Source organism: Kogia breviceps, chromosome 2 (genome assembly GCF_026419965.1).
Source record: "Kogia breviceps isolate mKogBre1 chromosome 2, mKogBre1 haplotype 1, whole genome shotgun sequence".
Taxonomy (NCBI): domain Eukaryota; kingdom Metazoa; phylum Chordata; class Mammalia; order Artiodactyla; family Physeteridae; genus Kogia; species Kogia breviceps.
Genome location: NC_081311.1, coordinates 164,673,968 through 164,687,904, shown reverse-complemented (window position 1 = coordinate 164,687,904; position 13,937 = coordinate 164,673,968). Strand labels below are relative to the sequence as shown.

The following is a 13,937-nucleotide window of genomic DNA, read 5'->3' as shown; positions in this document are numbered from 1 at the left end:
ATGATACACTTCTGGAAAACAGAAACAGAACAGTTCATGAAGGAAAACACCCAAATTATAAAAGAAGAAGAGTACTTGAAGAAAACTACAAAGACAGTCCTTCGAGGGTCATAGTACCAAGATCCTTATAGGAATAAGACAAAGAATCTACCTTAGTCATCTACTTGTCCTATAAAATGTTCAAGTCATTTTCAACTGTCAAAGCTGAAACCATGGGGTTTCCCTGGTGGCACAGTGGTTGAGAGTCCACATGCCGATGCAGGAGACACGGGTTCGTACCCCGGTGGTGGGAAGATCCCACATGCCGCGGAGCGGTTGGGCCCATGAGCCATGGCCGCTGAGCCTGCACGTCCAGAACCTGTGCTCCACAATGGGAGAGGCCACAGCAGTGAGAGGCCCTCATACCGAAAAAAAAAAAAAGTATATCATGTAAAAATGCAGATGCAGTTAGAAATGAAATGTTCACAAAATCCATAAACTAATTGTTTTTTATTAACACTACTATCAAAATCCTAAATCTCAATCCAGTGGACTGTTCATATTGGTAACAAATTATATTTGTATTTAAAGAATCTAATAAAATTCATCTGGCATGGGGGAAAAAAATCATCACTACAACAATGACCTAGTTCTAAAACCAGGATATGATAGAATAATGGTCTCCAAAGATCTTTATGTCCTATTCCCCAGAACCGGTGAATATGTTAGGTTCCATGGCAAAAGGGGAATTAAGATTACAGATGGAATTAAGATTACTAATCAACTGACTTTAAAATAGGAAGATTATCTTGGATTATCTGGGTGAACCCAACGTAATCAAAAGAATCCTTAAATGTGGAAGAGGGAGACAGAGATTTAGAATGGGGCAGGGTAAAAACTAAAGGTTAAGGGTGGTGTGAGACAGAAAGACTCCACTGGCTGTTTCTGGACTTTGAAAACAGAAGGGGCCGTGATCCAAAGAATGCAGCAGATTCTAGAAGCTGAAAGGGGCAAGAAAAAGGATTTTCCCCTAGAACCTCCAAAAAGGAACATGGCCCTGCCAATACCTTGATTTTAGCGAAGCGAGACCCATTTCAGACTACAGACCTCTAGAACTGTAAGATAATAAATTTATGCTTGAAGACATAATGATAATTTGTCAAAGCAACAATAGAAAACTAACATTTAGGGTTTCTAAAATGTAGGTTTTGAAGAGTAAGAAACCTAAACCTGCAAACTAGAAGGTATGCCAAAACAATCCCCTCAAATCTACTGTTGTTTCTTAGATCCTTCTGACTTTTAACTGAAATATGTGCCCCAGCACAGTAGATGTGGTGGTTGCTTTCACTGCAGAACAATGCAGGGTTCAACCACCTTAACTTAGTTTTAACACTGGCCCCATGCAACCAGATCAACGTATTCTTAGATCATTGTTTGTTTTTTGGAAATTTGGGATACTGGGGGTTGCAGGTTTGAGGGATAAAGAAAAGAGGGAGGAAAAAATTCTGCCCTCCCCCACCCCTACCCTACCAAAGACACACAGATTTAATATCTGTGAGACCTGGAACAAGTTTCTCTACCTCACAGAGCCTTGGCTTCCTTTTCTGTAAGGTTGAAATGATAACCATAGCTATGTCTTGCCAGACTCTTGTAAGAATTAAAAATAATGTAAGATCTTGACAATGTTCGTGCCTGTTATTATTCTATACCATGAAATTGTAAAAGAAGCCTCCATAACCTACCCATGGTGTCATAAACAATCTCTAGTGGCTCCCTGGAAGAATGGGAGAGATGGTGGACCATCTCTTCCATCCTTCTCCCATTCTTAGACATGCTTGGTAAGTGAAGGGGTTGAATTAAAGAATGATCTCAAGCTCTCCAATTCTATAATAATGTAATTGGATAATTAAGCAGTCTTAAGTTGCTGGAGTACAAACAAGTGAGTTTTATATTTCCCACAACTGCTCCCTCCCAACTATGCCATCTCAGATCTCCCCTTGCCCCTGGGTACTCCAGTTACCACTAATAACTGAACTCACTCAGATTCCACAATGTTTCAGTTTCTTTCAGTTATCAGAAGGGTTCTTTCAAGTCCTTAAAAACTCTTTCTTATTCAATTTAAACCTTCAATCTCATGTTCAATTCAAGGTCCTCTTTCCATCCCATAGGCCCCAAAGAGAGCTAAAATGGTGGTGGTAGTTGCCATGGCTGGGGGTAGGTCTAGTCTACCCACCTCTCTCTTTCTCTTCCTCCCTACACTTCCCTTCTAGGGTTGGGCTGGAGGAGGCATAGGAAAGGCCACAGTCTCCCCGTAGATGGCATCATAGGGATGTTGAAAGCCCCACGTGTTGGCTTTCTCTGTTCCTCAGGTTAATGCTGAACTTACTGTTGGTTCTCTCTGTGAGGCAGGCATGCAAATGCTGACTCTGCATGGAGTTGATGGTTCTCCATAGTGCCCTTCTTCCTGCACATTCATCACATTGGTTTTAGAGATCTGGCTTGGACACTGACCTCTTCCTCCCACCACTTACCCAGCCCCTGCCCCAGCCTCTTGTTACTAGAGTCCCTATGCTCAGATGGGTTCTTTGGGTGGGGCACAGCAAGATGCCTGGCCATCTTCCTCCACAATCAGGATGGCATCAGGGCTCTGACGGTCTGGTAATTCAGTATCTTCCAGAGAAGAGATGAGCATCAGTCCCAACTTACAGGGAGACTTGGTGGAGAGGGGAGCTGTTCCATGCCACCACCATTACCTGCCCAATCTTTACACATGATTCTCTTGAGTCCTTTCTCTCTCAACTTCATAAAGAGTCATGAGATCTTCCACCCAAAATAAGGAAAGTGGAAGGAACAGGCTCTCTTCAGAAACCATAACCCCCTTCCAAGGTTACCTCCTCCCTCAAAGTCCTCCCCTTATTTAGCCTGGGGAAAAGGGGTGGACAAGAGCAGTAGTAAAGGCTGCCTCTCCATAAGACTGGAAATGGTGGCTGAACACAACAGTTCACGGTCCCCTGAGTCTGAGGAATCTTAGAGTCTTTTGTTTTAAGCTGGGATGGCTAATTCCAGCACTCACAACTACTTCCATCCTGTTACACCAACTCCTATGATACCTTGTTTACCAGAAGCCACTTCTCTGTATTGGTGACCCTGTCATGCTGAGGGTGCAACTATGAAGAATTTCCTTGGACTTTCTTGGGGCTAGGGCTAGAAAAACAGAAAAATAGACAAAACTTGTCTTTAATGCCATGCATTCCCACAACAAACTAGACCAGTCCCTCTTAGATCCTTCCCAGGAATCTCTAGGCTCAAAAGGCCCTAAGCTGAGTGTTCACTATTACGTATGTTAAGGTGTGAGGTGTTAATTAGTTAAAAGACTCTCCAGAAGAACCAAAAAGCCATCAAAATCCCCAAAATTTGAATTCCCAAATGTACAGCTTCTGGCAGAATGATCCAGGTAGAGAGCTATTTGTTGAAGCATTACTTTGCGCATTTATAAACACGGTCCCATCCAATTCCATTCCCTTTAGCACACATTGATCCTCTTTCTCTTCTCCCCAAACCACAAAAATCTCAACTTCTGATCAAACTTTTCTGAGTTTGGCTAACGTGTCTGAGTGTGGCTTCTCATAGCCCACTCAGTTACTTTCATAAAAAAACATGTCTTGGGATAAAGACCATCATCCCAGCTGTAGGACATAAAGCTGGCGAAAAAAAGGTCACCTGCGGTTGAGGCTTCTGACTTCCAATGTGTCTAGCACTAAGTGTATACACACATACATACCACTGCATTTATCACAAAACCAGGTTGATTCCATACTAACTGAACATGAGAAGGTATTAGGAAAAATATTTCTTGTAAATTTCAGATGTTTGGGGAAAGCTTTATTGTTTTTCCCCCCCAAAAAAATTCCACTTTAAGAGAATGTGACTAAACACCTTACTGTGCAAATGCTGCAACAGAAAAAAGAGAGAGAGAGAGACAAGAGAAAGAAAAAGCCAAAGTCCTATGTCCTTTCAATACTTTAATATAACGGCAGATAGGTAATTAAACCTGACATATGAGGAGTGTTTCAACAAGAGAGCTGACTGTGCCTTTAACACCTGGCCAGTCTCCAAGTGATGGGGACAAGCCTCTGGGTATGATCTGGCCATCTGTATCTCTGCATAGCAGAATGGACTCACTACCATCAACACAATAAAGTAGCCACAAGCACAGTAATTTCATGACATACTCACATATTTAAATTTCCCTTTTTTTTTTGGAATTTCCACCCCCCAAAAAAAGGAATTAAATGATTAAACAGACTTTCAGTTTAATGGAATTCCTCAAATATTCCTCATATGTGTGATGAACTCACCTACCTCAAATGTAATTGGGAAGAAATATTAATAATAAAGCATCATATCCACTACCACTTATCAAAATTCCAACTTCCTTGGATTAGAAACTCAGATACTCCTTACTGACTTATTGATGCTGGAAGACAAAACTATCAAACTATAAAAACTATAAAATAAATCATATCAGTTTGCATTGATTAATTAGCCTGTGTAATTTACAGCAAAGTTGGATCATAAATTCTTGCTACATGGTAAAGATGCTAATTCTGATAAAAGAGTAAAAATGTACTAAGAGGAGTTCCAGTCATCTCAAGGGAAAGTGGTGTACGATATTTTTGTAAAGTCATGGGTATTTTACATGAAAGGTTAAGAAGCTAAAAAAACATAATCAAAGAATCCTTATCAGAGTTTCCCAAAGTTGTTTTCAGAATTGTTTCTTTTCTATTTGTCAGCTAAACTTAGTTTTTAAGGTAGCTATATGATGTCTGCTATTTCATGCATACTAGTTAAGGTTTAAATCAATATTAATTTAAGAGGATGTACAGCACAAAGATTAAAAGCAACCTCTGGAGCTAGACCATTGGGGTCCATTTCCTGTCTCTGCATTTACTAGCTGTGTGACCTTAGGCCAGTCATATCTCTCCAACTGTAAAAACGGAAATCACAATTAAAAATACTAAACTCATATGGCTATTGTGAGGATTGAATGAATTAATACACATTAATTGAACAATGCCAGACTCATAATACAACTTATATAAGCATTTGCTATTACTATAAGAAAATTTCTCAATAGGAAAATCTCTGCAAGATGTACTAGGTGTTTTATCTATTAGATTAAACATTAAAATAAAGCATTTAATTATTAATAACATATCTAAATATATAATATTTAATTATAGCATGAAATCAATAATTCCAAAGTATTTCAAAAGGGGAGTTCACTAAATGCTGAAGATGTCTTTGCACCTTGCATGTCAGTCTCCAGGGGGAGCACAGACTCTGCCAACCTTCATCCCCCACTTCTGCCCCTACTACCTCCTCCAAAAATTAGTCATGATAAATGGTTACAAGACTGCAAGTTCAAGGACATTGATAGACTCTGTTTTGTGGAGGTGAAGTTTTCCAAGGAGATAAAGGTCAGAGTGCACATGGCATGGTATCCTCTTTCTCCCCTCATCCAACAACGTGCTGACCTGAAGGGGAGCAGAGCAAGGAAGTTTATACTCACTCTTCCCACACAGTTGCCCTTTTCCTGAGCCAGACCCTAACCCAGGCTGAGCCAAGGGAGGTGTGGAGGGGAAACACATTCTCCTCCTGCTGACTCCTTAATTCTCTAGCCCGATGGCGTGAGCTCCTGAGTAGCCCACCCTCATCATCAGCTGTCAGATCTGAGATGGAAGATATGGGCTTTAAGAACACAGGCTACTTGGCCTGCTTTGGTTTGAAATCACTTGAGCCTTAGAGAAAAGTACCTACAACATGATCAGGTCCAGCTTTCTAGAGTTCTGCCTTGTAATCTTGGTCCCAGCTAACAGTAAAGGGGGTTTTTTTGTTTGTTTGTGTTTTGACTCTTTTTTACTTCCTTGTGCATTTACCTTCCTCAACATTTCACAGGGAAGGTGTTCTGAATATAATCTATCATTTCTAACCATTACATAGTACCATACAATGATACAAGTGTGCCTACTTATACATACTGCCTGAGCTTAGTCTAGTATAGATTTAGCACCTTTTAACAGGCTTTTGAACAAGTCAGTGTGAAAGAGTTAAGAAAGCAGATATTGTCTTTCAAAGATTTTAAACTTTTGAATACAAAGTTGTGTGGTTAGGCTTCCCTGGTGGCGCAGTGGTTGAGAGTCCGCCTGCCGATGCAGGGGACACGGGTTCGTGTCCCAGTCCGGGAAGATCCCACATGGCGCGGAGCGGCTGGGCCCGTGAGCCATGGCCGCTGAGCCTGCGCGACCGGAGCCTGTCCTCCGCAACGGGAGAGGCCACAACAGTGAGAGGCCCGCGTACCGGAAAAAAAAAAAAAAAATGTTGTGTGGTTAAAGAAAAACACAATATCCTTGCCAGTAACAGGTATCATAAATTCACAAATACAAATTAAGAAATCTTTGGGAACTAAGCACACTTACTAAAATAGTTTAGTTGTTATGTTGTTTTGTTTTGGATGGATTATATTGTTTTCAAAATTAACTTGCCTTTCTTCTTCCTGGAGTGATAATGATAATATAAATATGATTCTTTTCTACTCACAAAGTACAATCCTACTTATCTCAAAATAATGCTAGTTTAATTATTAGTGAGGTAAGTTAAAATGTTTACTGTTGAAAATAAACTAGATTATATGTCTCTTCAACACATCCACATAAAATGTTACAAATTAAACTAGAAATCAAATCCAATTTTAAATCCAAAGGACTATTCCAATACTTTGTCACACTATAATTTTGTTGCCATCTAATGTTGGCTGAAATACACAATACATTGGCCAAGAACTAAAACAAAACAGAATGTTGTCATTCTAGAACTTGACCATTTAGTTCTAATTGTTTTTATCAATTTAGTATATGCATTAATTATAATAAATTCTGTCTATCATAATCTTTATAGGAACTGGGATACAGAGATGAACTGGGGATGCAAAGATAAATAAGTTTGATAAAACTACAAATAAACCTTTTTTACATTATTAGAAAACATCAAAATATGAGATTTTGTAGAACTCACAGGTTCCACTGTAATAGGTTTACTGATTTATTACCTTAGATTTAGATTGGAAGTGTAATCAAATTATTCTCTCCCCCCATCTAATAAACAATGAATGGTTCATTTACTAGTGTTGAGATCCCAATGGAAAACTCAAAAAGGAACTTTACTCCTGCCTCTTACTTCTGTTTAGTCATTTTCAGCTGGATAATTTTTTTAATGTACAATCTTATACAGGTCTCAGTTTAGACATTGCTCCTGAAAATGGAACTATGTTTAATGCTCACAGTTATTAAAGCTGAGCAGTCACTGGCGGAGCAGGGAAGCCTGCTGTAATTCTTTCTTTGAATTCCTCCCCAGCATGCTGCCTGGCCAGTTGCTCCGGCATTACCTAGAAGCATTAATGGATTGTTTGTTCAGTAGCACCAAAGGTAAAGCCGGCTGTCCCTGATGTCTTCTCATAATACCCTGTGTTGCCTGAGGTGTTATTTGGTAATAAATGTTCAATTGACATTTTACTGTACAAAATGTAATTGCCTTTTTTCTCTACTGTAAAAGGGGAAAGGCTCGGAAAACAACTCTTCAGTCTTAATTGCAATGTATGTTTGACCTCTCAGTGGCTATGCAATTAATGTCTACCTTTTAAACCTTAATATATTTTCCAAGAAGGAAAAAAATTCTTGTAAATTCTGATAGTAGTAGCAAGCACTAATCAACAGATACTTCTAAAACCTCTCATCAAAGCATGACAAGGCTCTCTATCAAAATTTTATTCTGAATTCTCTTGAGAGATGCTATAAGAAATCACATCAGAAAGGCACCACAATGAGAAGCAACCACTTCTAAGGTGAAATGGGACCATGTTTCTATGGCAATTTCAGGAAAAGTAAACACTCTGACTGAAGTTACTGGGATAATCAAACAAATCCACGCAAGAAATTCAACGCTATTTATGAATCATTCCTCAGGAGGAGCAGCCACGACTGAAACAACCAAGGCACACTAACTGCACACAGTAAGGCTGGCCAGCCCCGCTGTACAATCAGGTTGTTTATCCAAAGTTCACCCATAAGTCTATTATTTGGAACTTTTAACACATATTTCTACAGGAAAAAGAGTCTATAAATTCTGATTAATTCCCACGCCAATCTACAGAAGCCTATTTAACTTATAATGTGTCTAAAATTTTTGAGTTATTTTTCAATCACTTAATTCCCTTCATAACTGTCCCTATAAAAAATGTTTTCAGAGCTCCCACACAATATCCCCTATTTCATCACTCCTCTAGAAGAATACATATTCCTATGCCCCATATATCAGTCTAAAAGAGAATACAATCCTTCACAAACTCAATTGTCTGCATGGGCAAGGGAGAAGCGGGCCGGATGTAAAAGAACAGGTGTACCTTTCATATATTGACAACAAGTAGATCATCTGCCAAGCTGCTCTACCTTTTAAAATACAGTACAGGTCTAACAAAATGACCAAAGACAAAAGCAACAGCAATCCCTTTCTAGAGTCATCCATTTCCAGGTGTTCTGAATTGGAGAGGTGGAGCTGAGACAAGATAGTTTACCCACAAGCCTGGGAGCCGAAGAATATGCCACTTTCTTAGATGTTCATGTTGTTTCTAACCTAAAAAAGTATTCATGGATTATGGGCTTTCTGCATCTGATAATCAGCATGAGACCACAAGCTCTCATGTTAAGCAGACATGGGTATGAATCCTGACTCCACATTGTATCAGTAGCTGTCCATGCCTCCTTTCTCTACTTTAGAGAGTTTGCTATGAGGATTGATTATAATGTATGAAAGCTCCTAGTTTAGTACTTGACTCACAGTAGGCAGCACTTCATAAAAGTGAATAAAATTTCCCTTGCCCCTTTGAGGAGAGCCATAATTTTTATATGGGTTAACAGGTACCCAAGGTGCATTTTTGAGGCTGCAGCTCAGAAACTCACTACACCAGCCCCACAATGAACATGACAGAATGAGACTGGCCATGACATAAAATAAGAGACATGGAAGTCACCACTCTAGCTGCTTCAGTGCACATCTCAGCACCTCATTTCCAACTCCTATCTTCATCCCACACACCTATGTCCATGGGATCCAAGTGATAATTTCTTCTCAAGAATTCATACTGAAGTAGAATCAAAAGGAAATTGAAAAAAGTAGAACTCTTCAATACATTACATATAGTGGGAGACAAATCAACTGCTTCCTTTTTTTTTTGGTTGCACAGTCTGTAGGATCTCAGTTCCCTAGCCAGGGATCATACCCGTACCCACTGCATTGGAAGCGCAGCGTCTTAACCACTGGACGGCCAGGGGAGTCCCACAACTGCTCTTTTATATCTCAATTCCTGCCATCCGGCATAAGGAATAAGCTACACTGCTTTCTGTTTCCAAAAATTTCTATTATAGAGTTATAGAACTGTAAACTATAATCTAATATGTTAAATATTTTAAATGTATAAATTTGATATCAAGTACCAGATAGTTAAATGGTCTAATTCCTTAAGTAGAAATATAATTGAATGTACAATAGTACATAATTTTTAGATATTATCAACCTTGCATGTAACTAACTTGTCATGAAGAAGCAATTTTAAACCACAAGTCATGAAGAAGCAATTAAGATGGAGTCTATTGCAATATTGTGGTATATAACAATGCACTTACCAAAAAACATGCAACATTTATCAACATCAATGCTGTCCTAAAACTCACACAGAAAAACACAGGGAAAAAATGGACAGGTTAAAGAGAACCTAGTTTAATTCTCACATTAAATTTTTTAAAACTTAGGACTGGGCATATAAGGGAAGAAACATAATTATAGTAGAAAGAAGACTTTCCCAAGATGTGTAAAGATAAATGCTATTGTTTTCATCAGCTCAGAATGAAATTGTTTTCTCAACTAAACACATATTTTCACAAATTAGGGAGGGCAAATTTACTGAAAACATTCCTTTTATTAATATACAAGACAGTCTGTTTTCTGGCATGATAGAGGAATGCACTATTCTGATTTATTTAATATCCATGTTCATAGAGAATTAGCAGTCAAATAATTAGACTAGAAACAATACCTAAATTGAGCTGAAAATAATTTGATATTTGATGATTCACAATCTTTCAGTGGCTCAGAACTATGATCATGAATATCAATTATCCCTGTACTAAGGCTATTTGAAACAGCATTTAATAGTTTGATTAATATAAAATGTACTAAAGCCTTTCTTTTTGTGTATGTTTCAGTGCCAAATAAAAAGAACTCTTGGCAAAACTATGAAGAATGCAATCTTTTCTCAATACAGAACATGTGCTACTTATTTCTTATACGATCTAGACCTTTTTTAGAAATTCTCATTTTTACTATGCTAAAGTGAACAAACCATGGGGCAGCAGATTCAAGATGTCAACAGAAAGGTCCTTGATCTCAGAGAGGGAGTAGCACAGAGTCCACCAACTGCCTCTTTCCCCACTGTAAGATAATGAAGGGCTCTGGGAAGAGACCCCAAGGACCTCTACCCACCAATGACCTACCAGGTTATCCTTAAAGATTAACAGACCCACCACAATGACCTTAGACAACCCTCTAGACATCAAAATGTATGGAGCAAATCTGAAGATATGAGGCCTGTAAACTCTAGCGAAACTTTATTACATAAATCAGCAGCATCAGTAGTTCACCACAGATAAGTACAGACACATATGCTTATATATACATGGAATCTTACTGGAAGGATACACAAGAAAGTGTTAACAGCTATGGGGGTGGACCATGTAAGTGGGAATGTGGAGTGGCTGGGAGTTTTCCCTTCAAACTCCTTTGCAACATTTGTTTTTATCATATGCATATATTACTTTTTCAATAAGAACTCATTTAAGATAATAATAATAATTCACTTCATTTTCTGGTACCTTTAATTTTAAAGGTCATTTATTAAATGTTTATTTTACTATTAAATAGGGAAAGAATCAAGCTGCTACTCTGTTGCCTCCCTCCTTTTTTGTCACAAAAAGAAACTTCAAAACAACAGAGGCACCATTACTCAGCAAGGACTCTTCTGAGAATATCAACCAGCACAGAACTAAAATTTTTAAATTTCAAACTTAGCTGCAAGAATTTGTATATTCCTTACGCTCTGTTACTTTCATTTTTTACAACACAACAAAAAAGCCCACTGCTTTTTATGATGGTATATTTTAAACTATCTTGAGGCTCTTGTTTTCACACAACACGTGTAGTGTCTATATCTTAGATTCCAAAATGTGTGCTATCTAATTATGATGGTGTTTTTAAGATTCAAAACAATATGCTTTCTAACCTGTGGGTTAAAAGGAAAAAAGTGATCATTTCCTTTTTATCCAAATTCACACTCAGAATAGAACACTTCTTTTCACATAATCTAAAAGTCACAAAATAACAGAAACTACTACAAGTCATTTGTAACTACCACCCACTCTTCTTTTAATATAGAAATCTCCCTGTTTGGCTTTAAACTTCCATGTGTCAGTACTGGGGAAAAGCCTAGACTATACTTGGAGCTGGCTGGATGGACTAGGGGAGCAGTCTACCCACACCGGCACTTGGAGCTCCAGTTTAGAGCTTGAGAAAGAGACACGTATTATGTGGTGTATACACAGCTTAAACCTGAGCACGGGTTTTTAATGTATTAACACAAGTACATTGAATAGTAAGTAGTTCCAAGTCCATCCTTCATTATCATCTTTGGCTTACTTTTACATGGAGGTAGTTTCATACTGACTGTTTTACCAAGATCGGTTTTATCGTCATGTACTGAAGACTACCCACGTGCATTTACGCTAAAAGGCCCTTTTCCAAAGCCTGTGGAAGGCTTCTGACTTTCAGGGGACCTCATCCCGATGTCATGCAACCAAGATGAAATCTCAAACAGGAAACAAGCCCCAAGTGGAAGGAAGATGGATGGAGAGAAACCCTGACTGGTAGTTGAGGGGTCGAGAAGCGTTTTCCCTGGATGTGGTGGTAACCACAAGGACCCGGGGTGCTGCTTGGTGGATTGGCTGCTTTTCGGTTGCGCCCTCTGCAGCGCGGAAACTCTGGGCTCCACCATCGCTCTTTACTTTGCTCTAGGGGCCACTGAAAACTCTGCCTGCCTACGGGGAAAGCCCACGCTTCGTGAGACCTCAGGACAGTTTGAGTCTCGAGGGTTTGGGTTGTTTTGTTTTGTTTTGTTTTGCTTCACTTGAGGGTAAACTGTGCATTTCCTTTACTGTGCGGCAAAAGCTAACTTCTCGTTGGAGAGCAGTGCACAACCATCCCGCGGGTCTGCATTTATAATGAGTCCTCCCTTCCTCCGTATATCAATGGCTTAGCGAAACTTTCAGAGAAGATGAGGAAAAGCATCCATCAAAACACAAAGACGCAGAGTGGAACTTTTCCTCCTCTGTCAAGAAAAAAAAAAGTCACTTCTGCTTCTCACAGCCAAGAACTGAGTCTGGGAACCTCCGGACAAGGAAGGAAGGTTCGGTAATGAAGGAGATGGGAGAAAACAATGCTAAGCCTGCGTGGCCTCCGGACACCATACATCCTGCCCCGGCCCGTGACCCATCCACGGTCCACCATCCACACCCACGCTCCCGGGGCCGTGCGGCCTCACTTACCTTGATGATGCTGCTGCGCCGGGGGGTCGCCCGCGCAGCCTCCAGGAGGCCGGCCTCGCCGTCCGCCGGGGCCCCTGCAGCGCTGGGCAGCGCGACCCCGCTGCGACGGTCCCTCCACTGGCCCCCAGGAGCCGCCGCCACGCCATCCCCGGAGGCGGCGTCCGGGCCCATTCGGGGGTCGTCTTCGCTCCCGGCCGCGTCTGTCGGCGCTGGACCCTCCCTGCAGGCTGCGCCCTCGGCCATAGCCGAGCGCGTTTCGGGCTCCCCGGGGGGAGGCGGCACGCCCGGCAGCGGAGTCCAGCCGCTGGGCACGGGTGCGCTCATGCACCGGGAGGCGACCGCGCCAGACTTTGTTTCACCGCCCGGTGGCGGCGGCGGTGGCGGCAACTTTCTGGAGAGGAAACATCGCTCGAGTACAGACGTTCGCGGGCTTTGATCCAGGAGGCCGGCAGTCCTTGGGGGGACCGCGGCGGGAGTGAGGAGATGTGAGCGGGAGGGAGAAGGAGAGGCGAAAAGGAGAGGGAGGTGTCCGAAATGTGATGCAAACGCCCGCTCTGCGCCAGACAAAAGGCACCGGGCGCCTGGCCGGGCTGCCTCCGAGGCCGGGACGCGCGCGGCCTGAGAGGGGCTGGAGCCCGGCGACCGCTGCCCGGCGCACCAACCACCTGCCCGCGGACGGCGGCGCAATGGCCCCAGGAAGTGCGGCGGCGGCGGCGGCGACCTCCACTCCGCTCTGTTGTGACAGGGAGGGAAGGACTTGTTTTGACAGCCCGTGGGGATTGGCAGGCGTCTGGGCCTCTTAGGAGCCTAGCCTCGCCGAAGGGGGGGTCGGCCCGACCAATCCCCACTAGGGAGGGGTGTGCCCGAGTGCGAAGAATGGAATCTCTAACCGGGAGCCGACGCAGACAGGCTTGTGTACTCGAGTGGGGTGTGAGAGCGCGCGTGTGCGCACCCGAAGGCGCTCCGTGTGTATTTTGGGAAGTTTAGATATTCGAAACGAACCTGAAGATGCAACAAAATCCGGGGATGAGACAGAGGCGGGGGAAAGGAAACCTTCGTTTGCAAAGCAAAGCAATTTGGAGGAAATGGGGTGTTGAATATTAAGGTCAAAGACTTTGGGGTGACGCGGAGTGCAGCTTCGCACCATCAGGGGTTAATTGCAAGCTCTCACCTTTAGAAGTCAAGTCCATGCAGAGATAAACTAGGGTTTACAGGGACCCAGCTGTTGGATAATTTGCTTCAGTTTCCGTG

The 13,937-nt window shown here is 41.7% G+C and overlaps 1 protein-coding gene across 1 annotated transcript in view; it reads right to left on the bottom strand.

The window, feature by feature from the left end:
* The window catches only part of PLCL1 (phospholipase C like 1 (inactive)), a 364,454-nt gene extending 351,068 nt beyond the window's left edge, over positions 1–13,386 (bottom strand). Inside the window, exon 1 of the mRNA XM_059054288.2 lies at positions 12,687–13,386. Coding sequence (XP_058910271.2) covers positions 12,687–13,010 — 324 coding nt within the window. The 5' untranslated portion in view covers positions 13,011–13,386. The remainder of the gene's footprint in view (positions 1–12,686) is intronic.
* Positions 13,387–13,937: the final 551 nt, after the last annotated feature.